Genomic DNA, 20,449 nt, shown 5'->3' with positions numbered 1-20,449 from the left:
TTTGTGATTTTTATAAATGACCTGGATGAAGTGGAAGGATAGGTATGTAAGTTTGTGGATGACATAAAGATTGAAAGAGTTGTGGACGAAGCCATAGGTTGCCGAAGGTTGAAAGAGGATATAGGCAGGATGAAAAGTGGCAGAAGGAGTTTAATCCAGATAAATATGAGGTGATGCATTTTGGAAGGACTAACCAGAAGGCTGAGTACACAGTTAAAGGTCAGTTACTTAAGAGTGTGGATGAACAGAGGGACCTTGGGGTTCAAATCCATATATCCTTCAAGGTTTCTGCACAGGTTGATAGGATAGTTAAGAAGGCCTATGGATGCTGGGATTCATTAATAGAGGGATTGAATCATTATAGGAGGGATGTGGAAGCTATGGAGAGGGTGCAGAGGAGATTTACCAGGATTAGGAAACAAGTCTTATGAAGCAAGGTTAGTAGAGCTGGGACTTTTCACTTTGGAGCATAGAAGGATGAGAGGAGTCTTGATAGAGGTCTACAAGATTATGAGAGGCATAGATAGGGTGAACCCAGCACTTGTCTCCCAGGGCAGGATCAGCAAACACCAGTGGTCATAAGTACAAAGTTAAGGAAGGGAAGTTTAGGGGATACATCAAGGTAAGTTTTTTTTACACAGAGATAGTGGGTGCCTTGAATGCATTACCAGAGATGGTCATGGAGGCTGAAACACTGGGCGCATTTAAAAAGTTCTTAGACAGACACATGGATGAAAGAAAAATAGAGGGTTATGGGGTAGGGAGGGTTTAGTACTTTTTATTAAAAAGAAAAAATATTTGGGTCAGTACAATATTGAGGGCCGAAGGGCCTGTACTGTGCTGTATTGTTCTATGTTCTATTAGTTGCAATCTTATTGAAAGACAAAGCACATTCAAATGGCCTAATCGACGTTTAAATTTAATGTCAGAGTACATATATGACATCACATATAACCCTGAGATTCTTTTTCCTCCTTCTCAGAGTTTTTTTTTAAAGTATAAATCTTTGTTTTTTAATTGGTGTACTGTACCCAGGTCATTAGTTTGCTGAGTATTCAACCTCAGCAATGGCATCTAAGAACATCTCACGTGAAAATGATGGGTCAGATCAATCAGGATAACCTGTCATAATTCCCTTCATTTCAGCCATGCAAGTGAGATGTAAAACAATTCACAAAGGTGGAGATGGGTGCTGTTAAGAGAGGACCTCTTATTATTCAATTAGTGAACATTTTTTTGTGAAGTGAGTTCCTGCCCAGCCCATGTTGGTTGATTCACATTGAATTTGTCTGTACTGTACCCAATTCTTCCATAGACTACTCAATTACTTCTGCATTTTCAATAAATTTTTCAATTTTCACTCACCTGAACAGGAGTACAGAGAACAAAGAAAGCCAGATTAAGAATTGATAAACCTGGAATAACATTTTGTTTTGGTGGCATGGAGCCACTGTAGTTGTCCATCACTATCATGTACATCATTAGGCCAAAGACAGGGATGCCAAATACAAGGCTAAACAAGAAGGACTTCCTCCATCTAAAGTGGACATGAAAACAAAAGCATGATCATCAATCAGACAAAAATTATGTTTGATATATCTTCAAAGCAAATATTTAATAGACTTACTGTTTTATTTCCTCTTTGTGGTCCAAATTGTCCATTGTTATTTCTCTTTTGACTAGAGATGCTCCAAAGCCAAGTCCCTATAATGCAAAAGAAGTTTTAGTAAGTGGGGTCCAGTAAAGTGTAGCCAAGTGCACAGCAGTAAGGATGTTTGCTTGTTCTTATACATCTTCCTTTATAAATTAGATGGCAAAGGCAACTCTATATGGCCAATTGCCTCTGTGTGTTGGATCACATCCTGATGAATAAGAATGTTCGCTTGTCCTTTCAATTTCTCAGCAGTAAAAGAATATTCCCTTATAGGCTATAATTCTTTTATAGGCTATAATTCCCTTATAGGCTATATTCCCTTATAGGCTATATTCCCTTATAGGCTATATTCCCTTATAGACTAGAAGCAGGGTATTAAGAAACTAAAGAAAGTGAAAAAAAAGATGCATTATTATTATTACTAAGAATATAACTATTAAATGTCAATAAATCCAAATCAGAGATTGAATAGGTTACAAAAGCTAAGTGGAAATTTGAACAAAAATAGATCGAATATCGAAAGATACAATGGAGCATTTGTTGAATAAATAAAGTGAATTTGAGGCCAAAAACCTCAAACAATTATTTCCTGAATGATGAAACAGAAAAGTCTGCAGACATGGTGATTGTAGTAAAAATACAGAAGGGCTGGAGGAACTCAGCTGGTCTCACAGTTTCCATAGAAGGTAAATGTGGTGCACTGCAGTGCGAATAGATAGGCTATACTACAGGTCCCAATTAGCTTAAAACTAGCACACAAGATTCTCTATCCTTTCTAGCTCCATGTGCTCAGCTCCTGCCCAAGGGCCGGTGTGAGCCTTTATATGGGGCCGGTGATTGGCAGGGATTAGGTGGAGGTAGTCTCCCTGGTTACCTCCATGCAGGTACAATGGGTTTCCCCCTGCGGACAGGCACGGGCAGTCACTGACAGTCCAGTGGTTGTATTACCACAGTAAAGATGTATAACTGATTTTTCAGACCTGAGACCTTACCTTGATGAAGCAGGTTAGAAGGAACTTGTACCCTTCTTTTTCTTGATCTAAAATGGCAGGGGTAATTAATATGAGTCAAAGAATAGGTCTTCCTTCATGAGAGAACTAGCAATGATGGTGGATCCCAAAGTGGTTAAAAGTAATGTGAGCAGCAGGATGATGAAGGAAAGAAATATTTTAAAAAGGTGGCAAAATAGTGAGGTGGTTGCTAGAGTTTGAGAAGAGAAAGTGAAAGAAAAGAGAAAAAAATCTCAAATTGTATGGTTGGGAGAGGGTTGAAAGCACCAACATGCAGGATCCTTGTGGGCAGAACAGGCAGATCTGAATCATCGGTCACCTCTTGTGCTTCTCAAGGTTGCGAACACAAACAGAGCAATGAATACACGGTGCTGGATTTTGGGAAAGCAGACACAAATTGCTCCCTCACAGGAATGAATGTTTAGGATTTTGACACTAATGTCGGAGAAAGTAAATGTGCAGCTCTACTTAAATAAAATGAAGAATGGCAATTATGCAGAACTTTCCACTATCTCACAGTATCTGGCATTGTACACACATGAAACACCGTAACTGATCTTTCCAAAGCGTAATCTTAAAATCAAATGTGCAGAAAAATGACTGATGACAAGTGGGATTCTTTCAAAAGAAAATTAGTAAGGATTTCAAGGTTTGAGTTACAGGGAAAGGTTGTGCAGACTAGGGCTTTTTTCTCTGGAGCGTAGAAGATTGAGGGGGGACTTGATAAAGGTGTTTAAGATTTTAAAAGGGACAGACAGAGTAAATGTGGATAGGCTTTTTCAATTAAGAGTGGAGGAGATTCAAACTAGAGGGCATGGTTTAAGATTGAAGGGGGAAAATTATAAGGAGAACATGAGGGGCAATTTCTTTACGCAAAGGGTGGTAGGGATGTGGAATGAGCTTCTGGCAGACGTGGTTGAGGTGGAATCATTGGTTACATTTAAGGAAAGACTGGATAGTTACATGGAGAGGAGAGGACTGGAGGGGTATGGACCGAGTGCTGGTCAGTGGGACTAGGAGGGTGGGGATTTGTTACGGCATGGACTAGTAGGGCTGAACTGGCCTGTTCTGTGCTGTAAGTGGTTATATGGTTATATAGTTCTGGTTCCAGTAATGGTGAAAGGCAAAATAGTAAGATTAGTGAACTTTGGAATGACAAGGGATATTAAGGACTTGATCAGGAACAAAAATGGAAATGTATGGCAGGTATAGGTCATGGGATCAAGAGTCTCTTGAGGAATATGGTGTAGGAGAGAACTCGAGAAAGGAATTAGGAGAACAAAAAGAGTCCAAGAAAAATCCTTGGTAAATAAGATGAAGGAAAATTGCAAGATATTCCATAAGAAGGTAGGTAGGAAAACAATGGACAAGCAATGTGGGTGAGGTCCTAAATGAATATTTATCATGGTGACAGATTATGTTGTGTTTTATATTGTATATAGATATGTTTTAAAGGAGATAAATTGGAAGGTTTTAATGTAGGTCACATACAAACACATCAAAACAGATCTCATTTAAAATACTGGAGTTAGTTCTGCTCAAGTCAGACAGGCCAGCTCCAAGTGCTTTTGTAAAAGCTTTGGGAAGTGCCTATAGAGACTTCACTGATGGATTGTTGTTTTGAAAAGCAACAGATGAAAAAACTCGGAGAATTAGGTTCAGAGCCTCAGTCTGTCTGAGTGCAAGTTTCTGTTCTAAGAGGATCATGTGGTTTTGCAAGCAGAGAGAGTCAAACAGATTTTTTTTTTCTCTGGGAATGAGAGAGAGAATTGTCTGAATTCAGCAGCAGCAGCTGGGACTGGAACGGGACAAGCTGGCAAACTTATGGAAAAACCCCATTTTGAAAACAGGTTGTGAGTTCTTAGTTTAGCCTGGTCAAAGCCCATACAAGAAGAGAGGTCTGGCTTGAAAGAAAGAGATCAATATCTGGAAAGCCCTGATGAGGCAAGTTTCTTCAGCAAGACACTGACGCAGCTGATTAGAGGAAATCAGTTTGTGTCCAGGAACAACAAATCTCTCTCTGAAAACCGACAAGAACCTTCCTGAGTGGAAACCATTTACCTTTCAAGCACCAAAGCCTGGTGAACTTCATACATGTTAAATTCTGTGCACAGTATAAGAATTTCCAGCAACCAGTGAACTTGGAGGAATGAGAAATGAGATTGGACTGTGAATCAAAGAACTTTTCTAAATTTACACACACATTACATACACATGCACTTAGAATTAGAAGGGGGTTAAGTAAGTTAATAGTAATAAGTTAAAGTTTGATCCTGTTTTCATGTTTAAAGATAATTAAGTAACCATTTGTCTTGGTGAATATCTGTGGCTCCTGGGTTTTGGGGTCCTCTGGGCTCATAACAAACATTCTATATTCACCAAGGAGGAGGATATGTTCATACTAAATTCTAGAAGGGAGAACAAGTGGAGTCTTGTTATCAATGCAAAAAAAAATGGGATGGGAACAGTAATCAATGTGCCTTCATTACATCCCACATTACTGTAGATCCAAATAAAGAATTTAAGTACTTCATAAGCTTTACAGATTCAAAAAGGTAATTGACATTCAAATCATACATGTGATTATTTTAGCCTTTCAAATTTTGACATACCTCAATTATTCTGATGACGTCACGTGGGCCCAGTAATTCTGGATCAAGTTTGATGTGGGCTTTGCTGGTGGCAAGGGCTACTGACACATACAAAATGCCATCAACTCTTGTTAACTTTGATTCAATATTGTAAACACAAGAAGCACAAGTCATTCCTGTAATCTAAAGGTACAAGTTATGATGGAAGGAAATTAAGCACTTTTGAATGAGAAGACAATGTTAATGTTGTTAATTAAATATTCAGAATTAATATTTGCCATGAAAGTGGTATTAATGAAAGAGGTGGGGTGGGGGGGGGGGAGGACTGATAGACCAGACAAACTTGTGGCACAGTGGCACACCAGGTAGGGCTGCTCCAATGCATAAACTTTCTGAAATCAAGTATCTATCTTTCCATTGGGTGTTCCAATTTTTCCATATATCCAAAAGATGTGCTAGATGAATTGGCCACATATATTAGTTTTTTTGTAGATGGACACACAGGACAATTGCAATAGAATATGTAACAGGGAAATTGGATGTGTAGCGTACAGTGAGGAAGGCTTTCAAGGCTTGCAGAGGGATCTGAACTAGCTGGGAAAATGGGCTGCAAATTGGCAGACAGAATTTAATGCAGACAAGTGTGAGGTTTTGCAATTTGGGAGAACAAAGGTACAACATACACAATAAATAGTTGGGCACTGAAGAGTGCAGTATAAAAGAGAGAAAAAAATCATTATGATCGTCTTTCCAACAGCTGGGACTTTAGATGAAGAGTGAATTCCAAGTGAAATCACCAACTATCAAGTTTAAAAAAATTCACATCAACACTGTGAATCTCCTCCACAAACTCCATCAGCCCCAGAGCACCACAGGACTACGTACTTAGCCCTCTGCTCTACTCACTTTACACCTACGACAACAACACCATCTACAAATTTACTGGCAATATCATGGTTGTGGGTTATATAGGGGGGGGGGGCCAATGAATCAGCATATAGGAGGGAGATTGAAAACTTGGCTGAATGGGGTACAAACAACAACCTTGCACTCAATCTCACCAAAGCTAAGGAGCTGATTATGGATTTTAGGAAGAGAAAACCAGAGGTGTGTAATTCAGTGATTATGGGGGATCAAAGGTGGAGAGGGTGTTCAAATTTAAATTCTTGGAAATCACCATCTCAGAGGACCTTTCCTGGACCAAACACACTAATGTCATCATGAAGAAGGCAGGTCAGAGCCTCTACTTCCTCAGGAGTTTGCAGAGGATTGGTTTGCTTTGGAAACCTAGGCAAACTTCTGGAAATGTGTTGTGGAAAGTGTGCTGACTGGCTGCATTGTGACCTGGTATGGGGGCACCAATATCTTGAAGCAGAAAGCCCTGCAAAAGGAAGTGGGCCTAGCCCAATATATCACAGGCCAAACTCTTCCCACGATGAAGAAAATCTACGCGTCAAAGAGCAGCAGCAATCATCACGGATCCACACCACCCAACTCATCCTCTGTTCTCGGTGTTGGTATCAGGAAAAAGATATAGGTGCCATAAGACTCATACCACCAGGTTCAGGAACTGTTGCTATCCCTCCACCATCAGACTTCTAAACAAAAAAACTTAGTATTTTAAGGACTCTTACTTTGTGCATTATTTATTACAGAATATTTATTTTTTTCTGTATTGCAGTTTGATTATATTTCTCTCTTTTGTAATGTACCTTTTCTTGAGTACAGTTCTTTTCACTACTGATAAGCAGACACTCTGCCTGCCCACAGGAAAAATAATCTGAGGATTGAATATGATGTCATGTATGTACCTCTGATAATAAATCTGATCTTTGAACAGAATGTGCCTTGTTTACTTCAGGCTGTTTTTATTAACTCTATTTCTTCTCCAAAGACGTTGCCTGTTTTCACTTCAGATTTTTAGCAACCGGAAGATTTTAGACTTTTCATTTTATTTACCCTGCAGTTTTATTTTGGAGAAAATGCTCAGTTATAAAGTCCTTTTTATGCTAATTTTACTGATGGTGTTCCACTGACATACTCTCTTGAATTTCTCTTGAAGGTCAATACCACCATATTTTGGCATTCAGTGAGCTGATCCATTAGTTATAAGTTATCAACATGTTATGTATACTAACTTCTTTCACCTCAGGTTATTGTATTGGGCCTATTCAACATCACAATGTTTCAGTAATAAAAATGTGATTGACTTCTGACTTTATCTTCTATCTTCAGCCTCTTCATCATTTGCAACACTTGATATACCCGAGGCAAATTAAAATTCTATTTCAGACTCTTTTTTTAAATTAGCTATTTGTCCATGGGATTTGCCAGCATTTCATTGGGCGTAGACAGGAGAACACTACAGCACAGGAACAGGACTTTCAGCCCACTATGTTTGCACTGAAGAGGATGCTAAATTAAACAGAATCTTTGCTGTTTGTGCATGATGCCCATCCTTCCCTGTATATTTGTGTGTCTATCTAGAAGCTTCTTAGCACCACTATTATATCTATTTCCACCACTGCTACTGGAGGCTCATCCAGGGACCTACCACTTTCTGTATACTGTAAAATCAAGTTGCCAGACATACACCTCCTTTAAACTTTCCCCTTCCAGTTCAGGGCCAATCAGGTAAAGATTCCCTGACCTGGTAGGTTTTTAAAAGTATTCTGGTAATTTTATGGTCACTTTAATTATCCTAGTTTTTACCAATTCAGTAAAAAAAAACACAAGGCCCTCTGGAAACTCATTCCACAGGAAATTTAAATAACAATCACACAAATAATGTAAAATAATGTTATTGGACCCAGTAATAAATGTCATTTCACAAAACAAAACACACTTACGTTAAGTTCCAATTTTCCAACTTGAGACGGGTCTTCTATCACAGTGGCACCAAAACCTAAATCTTTGATGAATTCTGCTATGCCAGTAGGTTGGATAATGTCTGGATTGTATTTCACTTCTGCTTTTCCTGCCATTAGTGCTACCAGAATAGAATGTATTCCTGAAAGACACCCATAATACTTAAAATGTTGTTTCATATTAAGTAAAAAAAAAAGCTAGGAAAATGTGGGAAGCTATTTATAACACAATATATGGGAACCGAAAAAGCTCACAAAATTAGGAAAATAAGGTAATCACCTCCCTGACACCTGATCTCATGATAAAATGATGGAGGGAAACATAAAATGGTTGGACTCACGACACTTCCCCGAAGAATCCCTGCTGAAATGTCCTGGTCTTAAGATGACTGGTCTTAAGATGACTCCTACCAACATGGCTTCCTTTGTGCTAAGAATGATTTCAGTCGATGGATAATTTCCCTCTTTATTTCCAGTGACTAATCTTATCGGATACCTGTAAAGTAGTGCCCTAAAATCTCTCTCTCCACCTCTCCTCTCTCCACCTCTCCTCTCTCCACCTCTCCTCTCTCCACCTCTCCTCTCTCCACCTCTCCTCTCTCCACCTCTCCTCTCTCCACCTCTCCTCTCTCCACCTCTCCTCTCTCCACCTCTCCTCTCTCCACCTCTCCTCTCTCCTCTCTCCACCTCTCCTCTCTCCACCTCTCCTCTCTCCACCTCTCCTCTCTCCACCTCTCCTCTCTCCACCTCTCCTCTCTCCACCTCTCCTCTCTCCACCTCTCCTCTCTCCACCTCTCCTCTCTCCACCTCTCCTCTCTCCACCTCTCCTCTCTCCACCTCTCCTCTCTCCACCTCTCCTCTCTCCACCTCTCCTCTCTCCACCTCTCCTCTCTCCACCTCTCCTCTCTCCACCTCTCCTCTCTCCACCTCTCCTCTCTCCACCTCTCCTCTCTCCACCTCTCCTCTCTCCACCTCTCCTCTCTCCACCTCTCCTCTCTCCACCTCTCCTCTCTCCACCTCTCCTCTCTCCACCTCTCCTCTCTCCACCTCTCCTCTCTCCACCTCTCCTCTCTCCCCAAACTTACCTCTTATTTCCATAGAAACATACATAGAAGATAGGAGCAGGAGTAGGTCATTCGACCCTTCGAGCCTGCTCCGCCATTCAACGAGATCATGGCTGATCTTAAAGTTCAGTACCCTGTCCCCGCCTTCTCTCCGTAACCTTTAATACCCTTATACTGAAGAAATAGATCTATTTCCCTCTTAAATATATTTAATGAACCTGCCTCTACTGCCCTCTGTGGCAATGAATTCCACAGATTCACCACCCTCTGGGTCAAGAAATTCCTCCTCATCTCGGTCCTAAATGGTTTGCCTATTATCCTCAAACCATGGCCCCGGGTTCTGGATTTTCCCATCATTGGAAACATCCCATCTGCATCCATTCTGTCCAGTCCTGCCAGAATTTTATATGTCTCTATGAGATCCCCTCTCAATCTTCTCAACTACAGCAAGTACAATCCCAATTTACGCAATCTTTCCTCATAAGTCATTCCTGCCATTCCAGGTATCAGCCTGGTGAATCGCCTCTGCACTCCCTCCATTGCAAGAACATCCTTCCTTAGATAAGGTGACCAAAAATGCACACAGTACTCCAGGTGTGGTCTCACCAAGGCCCTATACAGCTGCAGTAAGGTATCCTTGTTCCCATACTCAAACCCTCTTGATATGAAGGCCAACATGTTTTGCCCAAGATTATAAAGTGGTCTTGTGAACTTATTGAACACGCAGATTGGATGGGCAGGTTATTAGTGAGTCAACGCTCAAAGACACTTATTTTTATTTTGAAACTGATGACAGGCTTTGTGAGCCTGGCTTTGACAAGCTATCGCTTAACTTGTCTGTGAAACATGGGACCCAACTTTAGACATATCCTCAGTGGTAATTTGTATGGAGTCATAAAGCCAGACAGCATGGACAGATCCTTCAGCCCAACTTATTCATGCCAACCCAAGTTGACATTCTCGGCTAGTACCGTTTGCCTACATTTGACTCATATCCTTCATATGATCTTATTGACTGGTGAAGAAGAAGAATGGACCAGATGGCCCTACTCTTGCTCCTATTTTAAATTTTGTTCTGAATTCTTTCCAAACAATATATCTGTCCAAATTTCATTTGACTGTTGAAATTGTAGCTATCTCTATCACTTCCCCTGGCAGCTCATTCAGAAATTGACTACCTTTGGAGCAAAACACTTGTCTCTCAGGTCCTTCTTAAATCTCTCTCCTGTCACCTTAAACCTATGCCCCTCTAGTTCTTGAATCATTAGCCCTTGGAATAATATCCGTGCCCTTTTTGTAACCCTCTTCAGGTTAAAGATCCGACCTAACCAGCTCTCCCTATAACTCTGGTCCTCATGTATTGGAAGCATCAAGGTGAATCCCTTCTGCATTGTTTCCATCTTTATCATTACTTGGTATCATTACTCTAGATTATTAAAGGACAGGATATACGAATCAAAGAGTATACTTTGAATTAAAATCTAAGCGGGGAAAAGTGGTTAAAAGACAAAATTGAAAGCTCTTTACCTAAATGCATGCAGCAGATCTGGTAAGATGGTCTATTTAATTGCATGAATATAAATTAAGGATATGGAATCATTACAGAGATGTAGTTCCTAAATGACCAATATTTGGAAGTAAATATTTGAGGATACTTAACTTTTTGAAATTGACACAATGGAAAGGGAAGCAGTGTAGACCTGAAATGAAGGAATCAGACAAAAGCAGCAGAGAAGAGTCTTAGCTGAGAAAAATAAAAAGTGGTTTGGGTAAAGCTCACAAAAAAGGGGTAGAAAAATTGCTTATCGACCCTCAATTGTAGTCATGCAAGAAATAATATGATCCACAAAGCAGCTTGTGACAAGGATGGGACAATGGTCATGAGGAACTCTAACAGACATGTAAATTGGGAAAATCAATTCAATGAGTGTTCAAGAGATGGTTTTCTCTATCATTTGTGTTGAGGAACCAACAAAGGAACAGTCTATGTTAGATCCAGTACATGTTACGTGCAAATGGCCTTAAAGAACAATGATCACAAAAAGATAAGAGTTTGAGATAAATACTGAAAGTTAGTTCATTCTGAAACCACAGCCAAAATCTGCATTAAGCAAATTGCAAGAGGCAGGAGGAGCTTACTTATGTTTCTGTTTCTCATGTTCCTTCAGAAGATTATTATCAACTCCTTTTCCATTTCTGTCATTCTCTAAATCTCTTTCATAAAACCATATATGTTATTCCACGTTATGGAACTGACTTAAATCCAACTCTTTGCTTAGATTGTCAGCATTTCAATGTGCATTCTGACCTGTTCAAGGACTATTACTTCCCCTATTTACAATTGCTCTAGATACATATAGAGGACAGCAGACGTCACATTAACAAACATTTTTGCTCTAAATCTGTACATGTAGCTACCAACAAGGGAAATTCAGCCTTTAATGGATAATATAGCATACAGCACAAAATATGAGACCATCTAATTTGGTATTGATTAACCGAGTGATAAATGTTACTTTGATACTGGGCGAATCTATGAAAAGTATCAAAGGACATGATCTAGATCCTCAATTCAATGTTTAATACCAATGTTGAGGTCCTGAAACCTAAGGTCAAGTCTGTACATATATGATCTGTAACCTTCTGATCCAGAACAGAGTGCGCCATCAACTGACCTTCGTGATCTTTATGGAGACTGCAAAGTACTATACAAATTGCACGACTTGAAGGTTAGGATTTTTAAAAATCTAGGTTTTCTTCAGCTGTCAGAAAATTCTGCCATTAGTTCAGATTGATGAAATACTTGTCCAGCATAGGATCATTGCTTACCGTCTTCTTTTTGAAGATTTCTTTCAATATTGGCAACACAAGAAGCACAAGTCATTCCTGTAATCTGGAGAAAACATTTTTCTGTTGCCACGTGCTCTTCGTTGTTTTGGTTGCTACATTTGGTCTTGGATGGTAGAAACTCAAGGGCACGGTCACTGGATAGAGAAGTCTGATTCTTCCTTTCAGCAGCTGGTTCATTTTTGGTTTGTGTGGAATGACACGAGGACTCTGTTAAAATGATGAAAAGGGATCATTTATGCCACCAGTATTTGTGATTGGGGGTGGGGGGTGGGTGTTAAATATCTATGATCAAAGAGTCACGTTACATTTTCCCAAGAAATCTTTTCATGGAAAGAAACAAATTATATGAATTGCAGTAAACAATGAAGCAACCGGGAACTTGTAACTGCTTCCTGACAGGACCAGACTGCTTTAATTGTTAAAAGGGAGAGAGGCTGCTTTCCACACTGCTTCTAATAAACCCCACTGGTTTTGGCAATAGACCAGGCGTCCTGCAGACTCATATCAAAGCCCTGATTATGAACCTAATCAAGATCTTCTGACATCAATATGGAACCAGAATCATATTTTCACCAAAGGAGGCCAGTTCAATTCAATGGGGAGGAGGATGAAGAGGACCTAGTGTTAATTTTTAAAAATTCTTTATAGTAAAAAGCATCAGGGTGACTCAGTCGCACAGCTAGTAGAACTGCTGCCTCACAGCTCCTGTGATCTGGGTTCATTCCTAGCCTCTGCTGCAGTCTATGTGGCATTTGCGCATTCCCCCTGTGAGTGCATGGGTTTCCTCCAACATCCCAAAAGTGTGCAGGTTGATCCGATAATCAGATACTGTAAATTAGCCCTGAGTAGGTTGGTGTTAAAATCTGGGGTGGGTTTATAATATGTGTGGTGGGGCATGTCCTCAATGGTCTAGGCAAGCTGGCCCACCTCCTGTACCTCTAGCCCCTCCCCATAAGATCCCCTAAGAAAGCCGGAGAGCCCTCGTCACCACCCTTGTATCTGCCTTGGACGTGAGCCAGCAGCGTGAAGAGGCATGTCTGGGTCTTCTGATCAATAAAACCTTGACTCCTGCATCGTTTCTGCGAGTGGTCATTGATCGTGCCTCAATAGGAGAACAAAAGGGGTTTGGGTAGAGAGTGTAAATGGTGGTTGCCGTGGAGTCAAGGACATCTTTCTGTGCTGTATATCTCACTCTAACTCTGTTTTATGAGGCTGACAAGCAGAAGGTTTATACATGCTGCACATGAAAATCACAACTACTGTCTCCTGACCGTTCCCCCTCAATAGCTCCGACTTGGCACTTAACTGAAAAAAGGTTTGTAGAGAAGGACTGTCTGCTCTGCTAATGCCATTAACTGCTCTGTACTTTCTTCCAATCTCTCATTCCAGTTCTGCGCTGGTGAAATGAGTTTTTAATTTGCCTCATCCAACCAACTCGGTCCCGTTTTGAGATGAACTCCCTCAATATCACCCTATCGCAAATGTTGCTTAGATGCTGCTCAAAACACTTAACTAAACAGTGAGAATATTATTCAAACTGCTACACAACAAAACAAAAAGAGTTTAGTTTTCCTACCAGGCACAGAGGTAACAAATCCTATCTTGTGTATAGCAGTTGTCAACTCCTCCAAGTTCGTTAATGCTGGATTGAAGTGAACTGTTCCCTGCTCTTTGGCTGCTGAAGTTTTGATTAATTTAACACCTTTTTTTTGGAAGATATTATTCTCTATAGACTGGACACAAGAATGATCAGTTATTCCTTCAATATTAATCACAGTTGTGTTGATGGAAGTTTGAGGGTGTTTCTTAGTATCCCCATTCGGTTGATGTAATAACGGTGTAATCGGAATTAATGATGAAGTCTCACTTCTCATTTCCATTCCATTTGGAAGATATACTTTAAATTTCCCTGGTGGTAAAGCCTCTATAGCTGATTTTAATGTTATTGGATTAGTCAAGAGAGGATCATATTTTGCAATAGCTTTCCTGTCCTCCAAAGACACTGTAATGCTCTGCACACCCGGGAGCTCTCCGACTGTTCCTTCAATATTGGAGACACAAGACTTGCAATGCATTCCCTCAATGCAGAAAGTCACTGTCATAAGATTTATAGTGGCACTTGATATTTTATTGTTTGATTTCAAGGTTGTTTGTTTTCCATCTTGTGAGTTAATGGAATTGTTTATACCTCTTTTCAGAAAGCTTGTCCTGCTCTTGATTGTGGCTTGAAATCCCACCTCATTTATTTGGTTTTGAAGCTCTTCTGGCTGAATTGCATGAGGTTGGTAAATGATAACTGCTTCTTGATTGTTAAGGGAAACTATAACTTGAAGCACACCTTGCAATTTTTTTATTTTGCTTTCAATTGAGCTTACACACGAGTGGCAGGTCATGCCTTCCACCTTCATTTTTACCATCATTTCATCTGGGAAACGAACTCTATTCTCAATGAGCGGATTTTGATCAGAGAGAAATGCTTCAAAGCCCATGTCATTGATTGCTTCACATACTTGCTGAATGGTGATTATCGTAGCTACATACTGCACCATAGCATTATTGTGCTTGAGAGACACCTTAATGCTAACAATACCATTTTGCTTAGAAATTTGTGACTCTATTGACTGCACACATGACTGGCAAGTCATGCCAACAATATTGATAGATGCATTGCTGATCCCAACTGGTAGAGGAAACAGTTCTCTTAAGCTGGCCTCCAATCCAAAGTTATCAAAGGTGTTCCACGGAGACTTTGAATTTTGTTCTGTCGGAGTGCAGACAAGAGCTTCGTTGTGTTTCTCTGAAGGCACCTGAAAAAAGGAATTATATGGATTATCTCAAAGAAGCTTAACCGTAAGGATGCCTGGGAGAAAAAGATTACCAATGCACATGAAATTTCTGATGCCGACTACTATCTGAAGCCTGTGGGAATATTGGATAGAAGGAGGAAATTTTGCATGTGAGAAAAAATGTTACACCCCTGTCAGGAATCCAGAAAAGTATTTATTGGGGATAGTGGGTACAGTGAGGAATGTTTTGGTGGGAGTGGAAATCAGGATGTCTGTAATCAGAGGGAGGGAGGGAAGAACATTATTCAGGCCCAGACAAAACAGGTGTGTCTAAATTTTAACTTCTTAATGTTTAAATTAGCATACATAGATCTCAGATTTCGATTAATCCCATAAAACTAGTAGAAGGAATTCTATTTGGTACATCAAGACAAAATGTTCTCTTGGACCTCCAGTGTCCTGAACTTTATTTTTCTATGTTATTTCATAACATGCATCAGTCTAACTTGAACTAGAATCTGTTTATCCAGCATTATTCTCTGAGGATAATTAATGATGTAGTCCTGTTTTTGTATACTAGATAACATTTATTAGAGTAATAATTTCCATGCATTAATCCACACATAAATGCTACTAAAATATGTGTTCAGATTTCAGATATATTGTCAGAGTACATACACGCCATCACATGCAACCATGAGATTCTTTTTTCTGCGGGCAAAGCAGAATTACCAATTGGTGGGGCAAAAAAAAAACTGTACACAGCATATACATGTAAACAAATAAAGAACTGTAAACAGATAACAAATTTAAACAAACTGCAATACAAAGAAAATTTAAAAAAACAATAAAGTGCGCCAGTAAAAGTTCTTAAATGATTCTGATGGTGAAGAGTAGCAGCTGTTCCTAAACCTTGTGGTGGAAGGCTTGTGCCACCTATATCTTTTCCCTGATGACAGCAGCAGTGAGAACAGAGTGTGTGCTGGGTGGTGTAGATCCTTGATGATTGCTGCTGCTAGGTGTCCTTGAGAGTGGGGAGGGTTTTGTCTGTGATGTTCTAGACTGTGTCCACTACCTTTTGGAGGGCTTTATGCTCAGGGGTATTGGTGTCCCAGTATCAGACCATTATGTAACCGGTCAGCACGCTTTCCACCACACATCTACAGATATTTGCCAGGGTTTCTGGTGTCAAACCAAACTTCCGCAAACTCCTGAGAAAGTAGAGGGATTCACGATGCCATTGGTGTGTTTGGTCCAGAAAAGTTTGCTTGAGAGAGTGACTCCCCAAGAACTTTTTGCACACTCTCTCCATCTTTGATTGCCCCAATGATCACTGGATTGTATACCTCTGTCTTTCCTTTCCTGAAGTCCACAACGCGCTCCTTAGTTTCAGCACAGATGACCATGGATAAATTAGAAAATTTCAAGTTATAAAATTCACCAATTTAAAATTCACATTTTCTAATTACAGTTATAGATCAATACTGTTGCACTTCAAGGCTGCCTCTTTCGTTCCCTGCTCAGCTCTGTCTATACCCACCAATCACCTTCAGCTGCACAATTGAAACATTGAAGATTTTGGCACTAACTGCAACTGTGAATATTTATTTTCCTATCCTTTTGTATTTATTATCCTTTTTAGTCTCATGGCAGATTGTGGCAATTTAACTTGTACGACAGGACATGGAACACTACAGCATAGTATAGGCAACTTGATCCACGATGTTGTGCTAACCTGTGTAAACCTACTCCACGTCAATGAACCTTTCCCTCCCTATGGAACAGAAGCTTTTACTATAGTTATTGGTATAACTCTCGTACCTGTGTGGCAGCAGCAATTAAGAATTTTGGTTGATCTGTTTGTTGCATTGATGTAAAAGACAATAAACACATATTTTATCATATAATAATATCTCACTGTCTTTCTGTCTTTGTAGACTCATTGATGAATGACAACCCGTCTGTACCAAAATGTCTGGAATTGTAGGCATTTGTTAAGAAAGAAACAACTTGCATTAAAATAGATTCTCATCTGTGCAATCAACAGCAAACATTCCATTTCTGGGATGTGAGGAGGGGAGATCATTAACTGAGAGGGTGAAAATACTAGGAACCCCTAAGGAACTCCATCTTTTTTGGTTGGTCTGACTGCATTTAGTGGAGAGATCTTCCCTTGATTCCCAGGGAGTTCAATTTCACATATGGCACATTTGGTCAAACACTACCTTGCTATCAAAACCCTTTTGGATTTACCTTTTATCCATTATCCTGAAAAAATCCACATTAATCGCTATTGAGCAAGTAATTGGTGAATAAATGCCACTACACACATAGTGAATGATTCCTTCCATCAAGTTTAATGTTGGGAGATGGTATAATGTTCCAAATTGATTTTGTTTTTTTTAAATTTTGCGGAAAGGTTAGGATGCTTGGGCAATTTCTAGTTTGCCTTGGTAATAAATGTGGTCTGGAACAGCACAGCTAATGTTGTAATGGTTCTGAAGAATAACTCTTCATCACAATGGCCTGGAGACTTCAAGCAAATCTTCCATTGTCCCAGAATCGATAGCCATTTGATCTCACACCACTCTGTTAGTTCCATTATGGACCTCAGTACCACGATCTACTGCAAGCGTATCTCCCAAAGAAGCAACAAGGCCCCAAGCAAAATCTAGGCCATCTCTGTGGATATGGATTGCTATACCCAGATAATCCCTCTCACCCTTACTGTCCACATGGCTTTTAAATGTAATTCAAGTGTAAATCTCTTTCACTTCCTTTGACAGTTTGTTCCATATGACAGTACCTGTGATAGTACAGATTCTATCACCAACGTGTATATGTATAGATTGTAGTGTAAGATGATTGCAATTGGCTGAGAGCATAGCCACACCTACTGGCAGGTGTTAAAGGGTTGCTCCTAGCCAGACCAGATCATTCTGGACTGGTCGACCTACATGTGATACGCTCCAGTCTTCTAGTTAATAAAAGCCTTGGTTTGGATCAACGCCTTTGATTCTTTCGATGCACTCTACAATTTTATTAACTAGAAAGTTTTAAAGGGATGGAGTGTATGCTACGGCTGGAATGCCTTAACATCGACCCACAGTCGGCTACAACCTCAAATGACTTTAAGCTCTGGGTGAGGTGCTTCGAAACATACTTACAACTCTCTGACCCTGCCGTGATAGAGGACAGCCATCAACTACTAATATTGATGACTATGGTGTCCCCGAGAGTCTACAAGAGCATCCAGGCTGCGACCACTTATGCCGCAGCTATGAAGGTGCTGAAAGGGCTCTACGAGTGACCGGTGAACAGGGTCTACGCTCAGTACAAACTAGCGACAAGGAGGCAACAGCCTGGTGAGTCCTGTAGAGCTTATATTCAAGCACTAAGGGCAATGGGCAGGGATTGTGCCTGCACAAACAGAACTGCTGTGGTGACCACAGACGATCTCATTTGGGATGCCTACGTGGCCAGGGTCCAATCGAATGAGCTTCTGGATGCGCACTCCCTCCCATGGATATGGTGAATCAGATCGCCCAATATCGCGTGTTCTCCACCATTGACTTAAGTTCGGCCTATCACCAGCTCCCGATCAGCCAAGAAGACCGACCTTTCACAGCCTTCGAAGCGAATGGGCAGCTGTATCAATTCCTCAGGGTTTCCCTTTGGGGTCACGAATGGCATCACGGTCTTCCAGCGGGAAATGGACTGGATGGTGGACCAGAACAGGCTAATAGCTACTTTCCCGTATCTGGACAATGTCACCATCTGCGGCCATGACACGCAGGATCACGATGCCAACCTCGAGAAATTTTTTCAGACTGCAATTCAGCTGAACTTGACCTACAATTTCAAAAAGTGTGTCTTCCGGACCACTCAGCTCGCAATTCTAGGTTGCATGGTGGAGAACGGGGTGGTGATGCCAGAGCCTGACCACATGAGCCCCCTCATGGACTTGCCCCACCCCCCACACCCAGAAGGCACTCAGACACTGCCTGGGCCTTTTCTCTTAATATGCCCAATGGGTTCCACACTATGCCAACAAGGCACGGCCACTCATCAAGACTGCCTCCTTCTCCCCTGTCAACCGAAGCCAGAGCGGCCTTCAACCGCATCAAATCAGACATCGGCACTGCAACGCTGCGTGCCATCAATGAGTCCATCCCGTTCCAAGTCAAGAACCAGGCCGGCCAGCAGTAGCTTTCTTCTCTTGAACCCTCCAGGGTTCTGAGAGCCGACACTCCTCTGTCGAGAAGGAGGCTCAGGCCATAGTCAAAGCAGTACCTCATTGGAGACACTACCTCACTGGCAGGCGCTTTATACTGCTGATCGACCAATGCACTGTCTCCTTCATGTTTAGCAATACCCAGTGAGGTAAGATCAAGAATGACAAAATTGCCAGGTGGAGAATCGAGCTCTCCACCTTTAATTATCACATACTGTATCGGCCTGGTAAACTCAACGACCCACCAGATGCGCTCTCCAGGGGGACTTGTGCCAATATTCAACTGGACAGGCTGCAGAGACTCCACGAGGAGCTCTGTCATCCAGAGATTACTAGGTTCGCGCACTTTGTCAAAGCTCACAACCTGCCCTACACAGTTGAGGAAATTCGCTCCATGAACCGAGCCTGCCCCGGTGTGCACTGAGCGCAAGTCTCACTTCTTCCATCCGGAGAACACCCACGTCATCAAAGCCACCCGCCCCTTTGAGTGTCTCAGCATGGACTTCAAGGGCCCCCTACCGTCGACCAACCATAATACCTACATCCTTACGGCCATCGACAAGTACTCCCGCTTCCCGTTCGCTGTGCCCTGCTTGGACATGACCATCTCCTCAGTCATAGAGGCCCTGCACAGCATCTTCACCATCTTTGGGTACCCCAGTTACATCCACAGTGACAGGGGGTCCTCGTTTATGAGTGCGGAGCTGTGGCAGTACCTTCTGGAGCGTGGTATTGCTTCAAGCAGGACCACCAGCTATAACCCACGTGGTAATGGGCAGGTCGAAAGAGAGAGTGCCTCTCTGGAAAGCGGTTACGCTTGCCCTCCGGTCCAAAGGTCTCCTCACCTACTGGAAGGACGTGCTCACTAGTGCCCTACACTCCATCCGCTCCCTCCTATGCACCACAACCAATGCACCCCCCATAAAAGGATGTTCTCTTTCCCGAGGAAATCCGAATCAGGAACAACCATACCAACGTGGCTCACAGTTCACGGGCCGGTCCTCCTGTGATGCCACGTCCGGTACTCAAAGAACGACCCCTTGGTTGACCGAGTGACTCTGCTCCATGCGAACCTGCATTATGCCTACATTGAGTACCCGGAGGGGCAGGAGGACACAGTCTCGGTAAGGGACCTAGCCCAAGCCGGATCAGGCCCAGCAAGTGCTTCCAACCCAAACTCCCCCAAATCTTTCACCCCCAGGTCATGTGCTCGAACAGAGGGAGCAGCACCACCCCACCAGCTCAGGCCAGACTGTCGACAATGCCGTTGAGGAATTGAGCGAAGCAGTGGCCGCACCTGATGAGCCTGCCGGCGACATGACTCCAGCGACCCCAATCCCAGCACCACGACAGTCACGCCGGATGGTCAGGCCCCCTGACCGGTACAGACCCT

General features: G+C 41.7%; 1 protein-coding gene across 2 annotated transcripts in view; it reads right to left on the bottom strand.

Moving 5' to 3' along the window:
- The window catches only part of LOC138739518 (copper-transporting ATPase 2-like), a 146,060-nt gene that overhangs the window by 116,806 nt on the left and 8,805 nt on the right, over positions 1–20,449 (bottom strand). For both annotated transcript variants that reach the window (XM_069891756.1, XM_069891755.1), the window contains exons 2-7: positions 13,613–14,843; positions 12,016–12,243; positions 8,105–8,265; positions 5,277–5,438; positions 1,628–1,704; positions 1,366–1,537 (exon numbers count right to left, since the gene is read on the bottom strand). In XM_069891756.1, coding sequence (XP_069747857.1) covers positions 1,366–1,537; positions 1,628–1,704; positions 5,277–5,438; positions 8,105–8,265; positions 12,016–12,243; positions 13,613–14,843 — 2,031 coding nt within the window. The remainder of the gene's footprint in view (positions 1–1,365; positions 1,538–1,627; positions 1,705–5,276; positions 5,439–8,104; positions 8,266–12,015; positions 12,244–13,612; positions 14,844–20,449) is intronic.

This window comes from Narcine bancroftii, chromosome 7 (genome assembly GCF_036971445.1).
Source record: "Narcine bancroftii isolate sNarBan1 chromosome 7, sNarBan1.hap1, whole genome shotgun sequence".
NCBI classification, from domain to species: Eukaryota; Metazoa; Chordata; class Chondrichthyes; order Torpediniformes; family Narcinidae; genus Narcine; species Narcine bancroftii.
The sequence above is the reverse complement of the archived record's forward strand: the minus strand, read 5'-3'. Positions and strand labels throughout refer to the sequence as shown.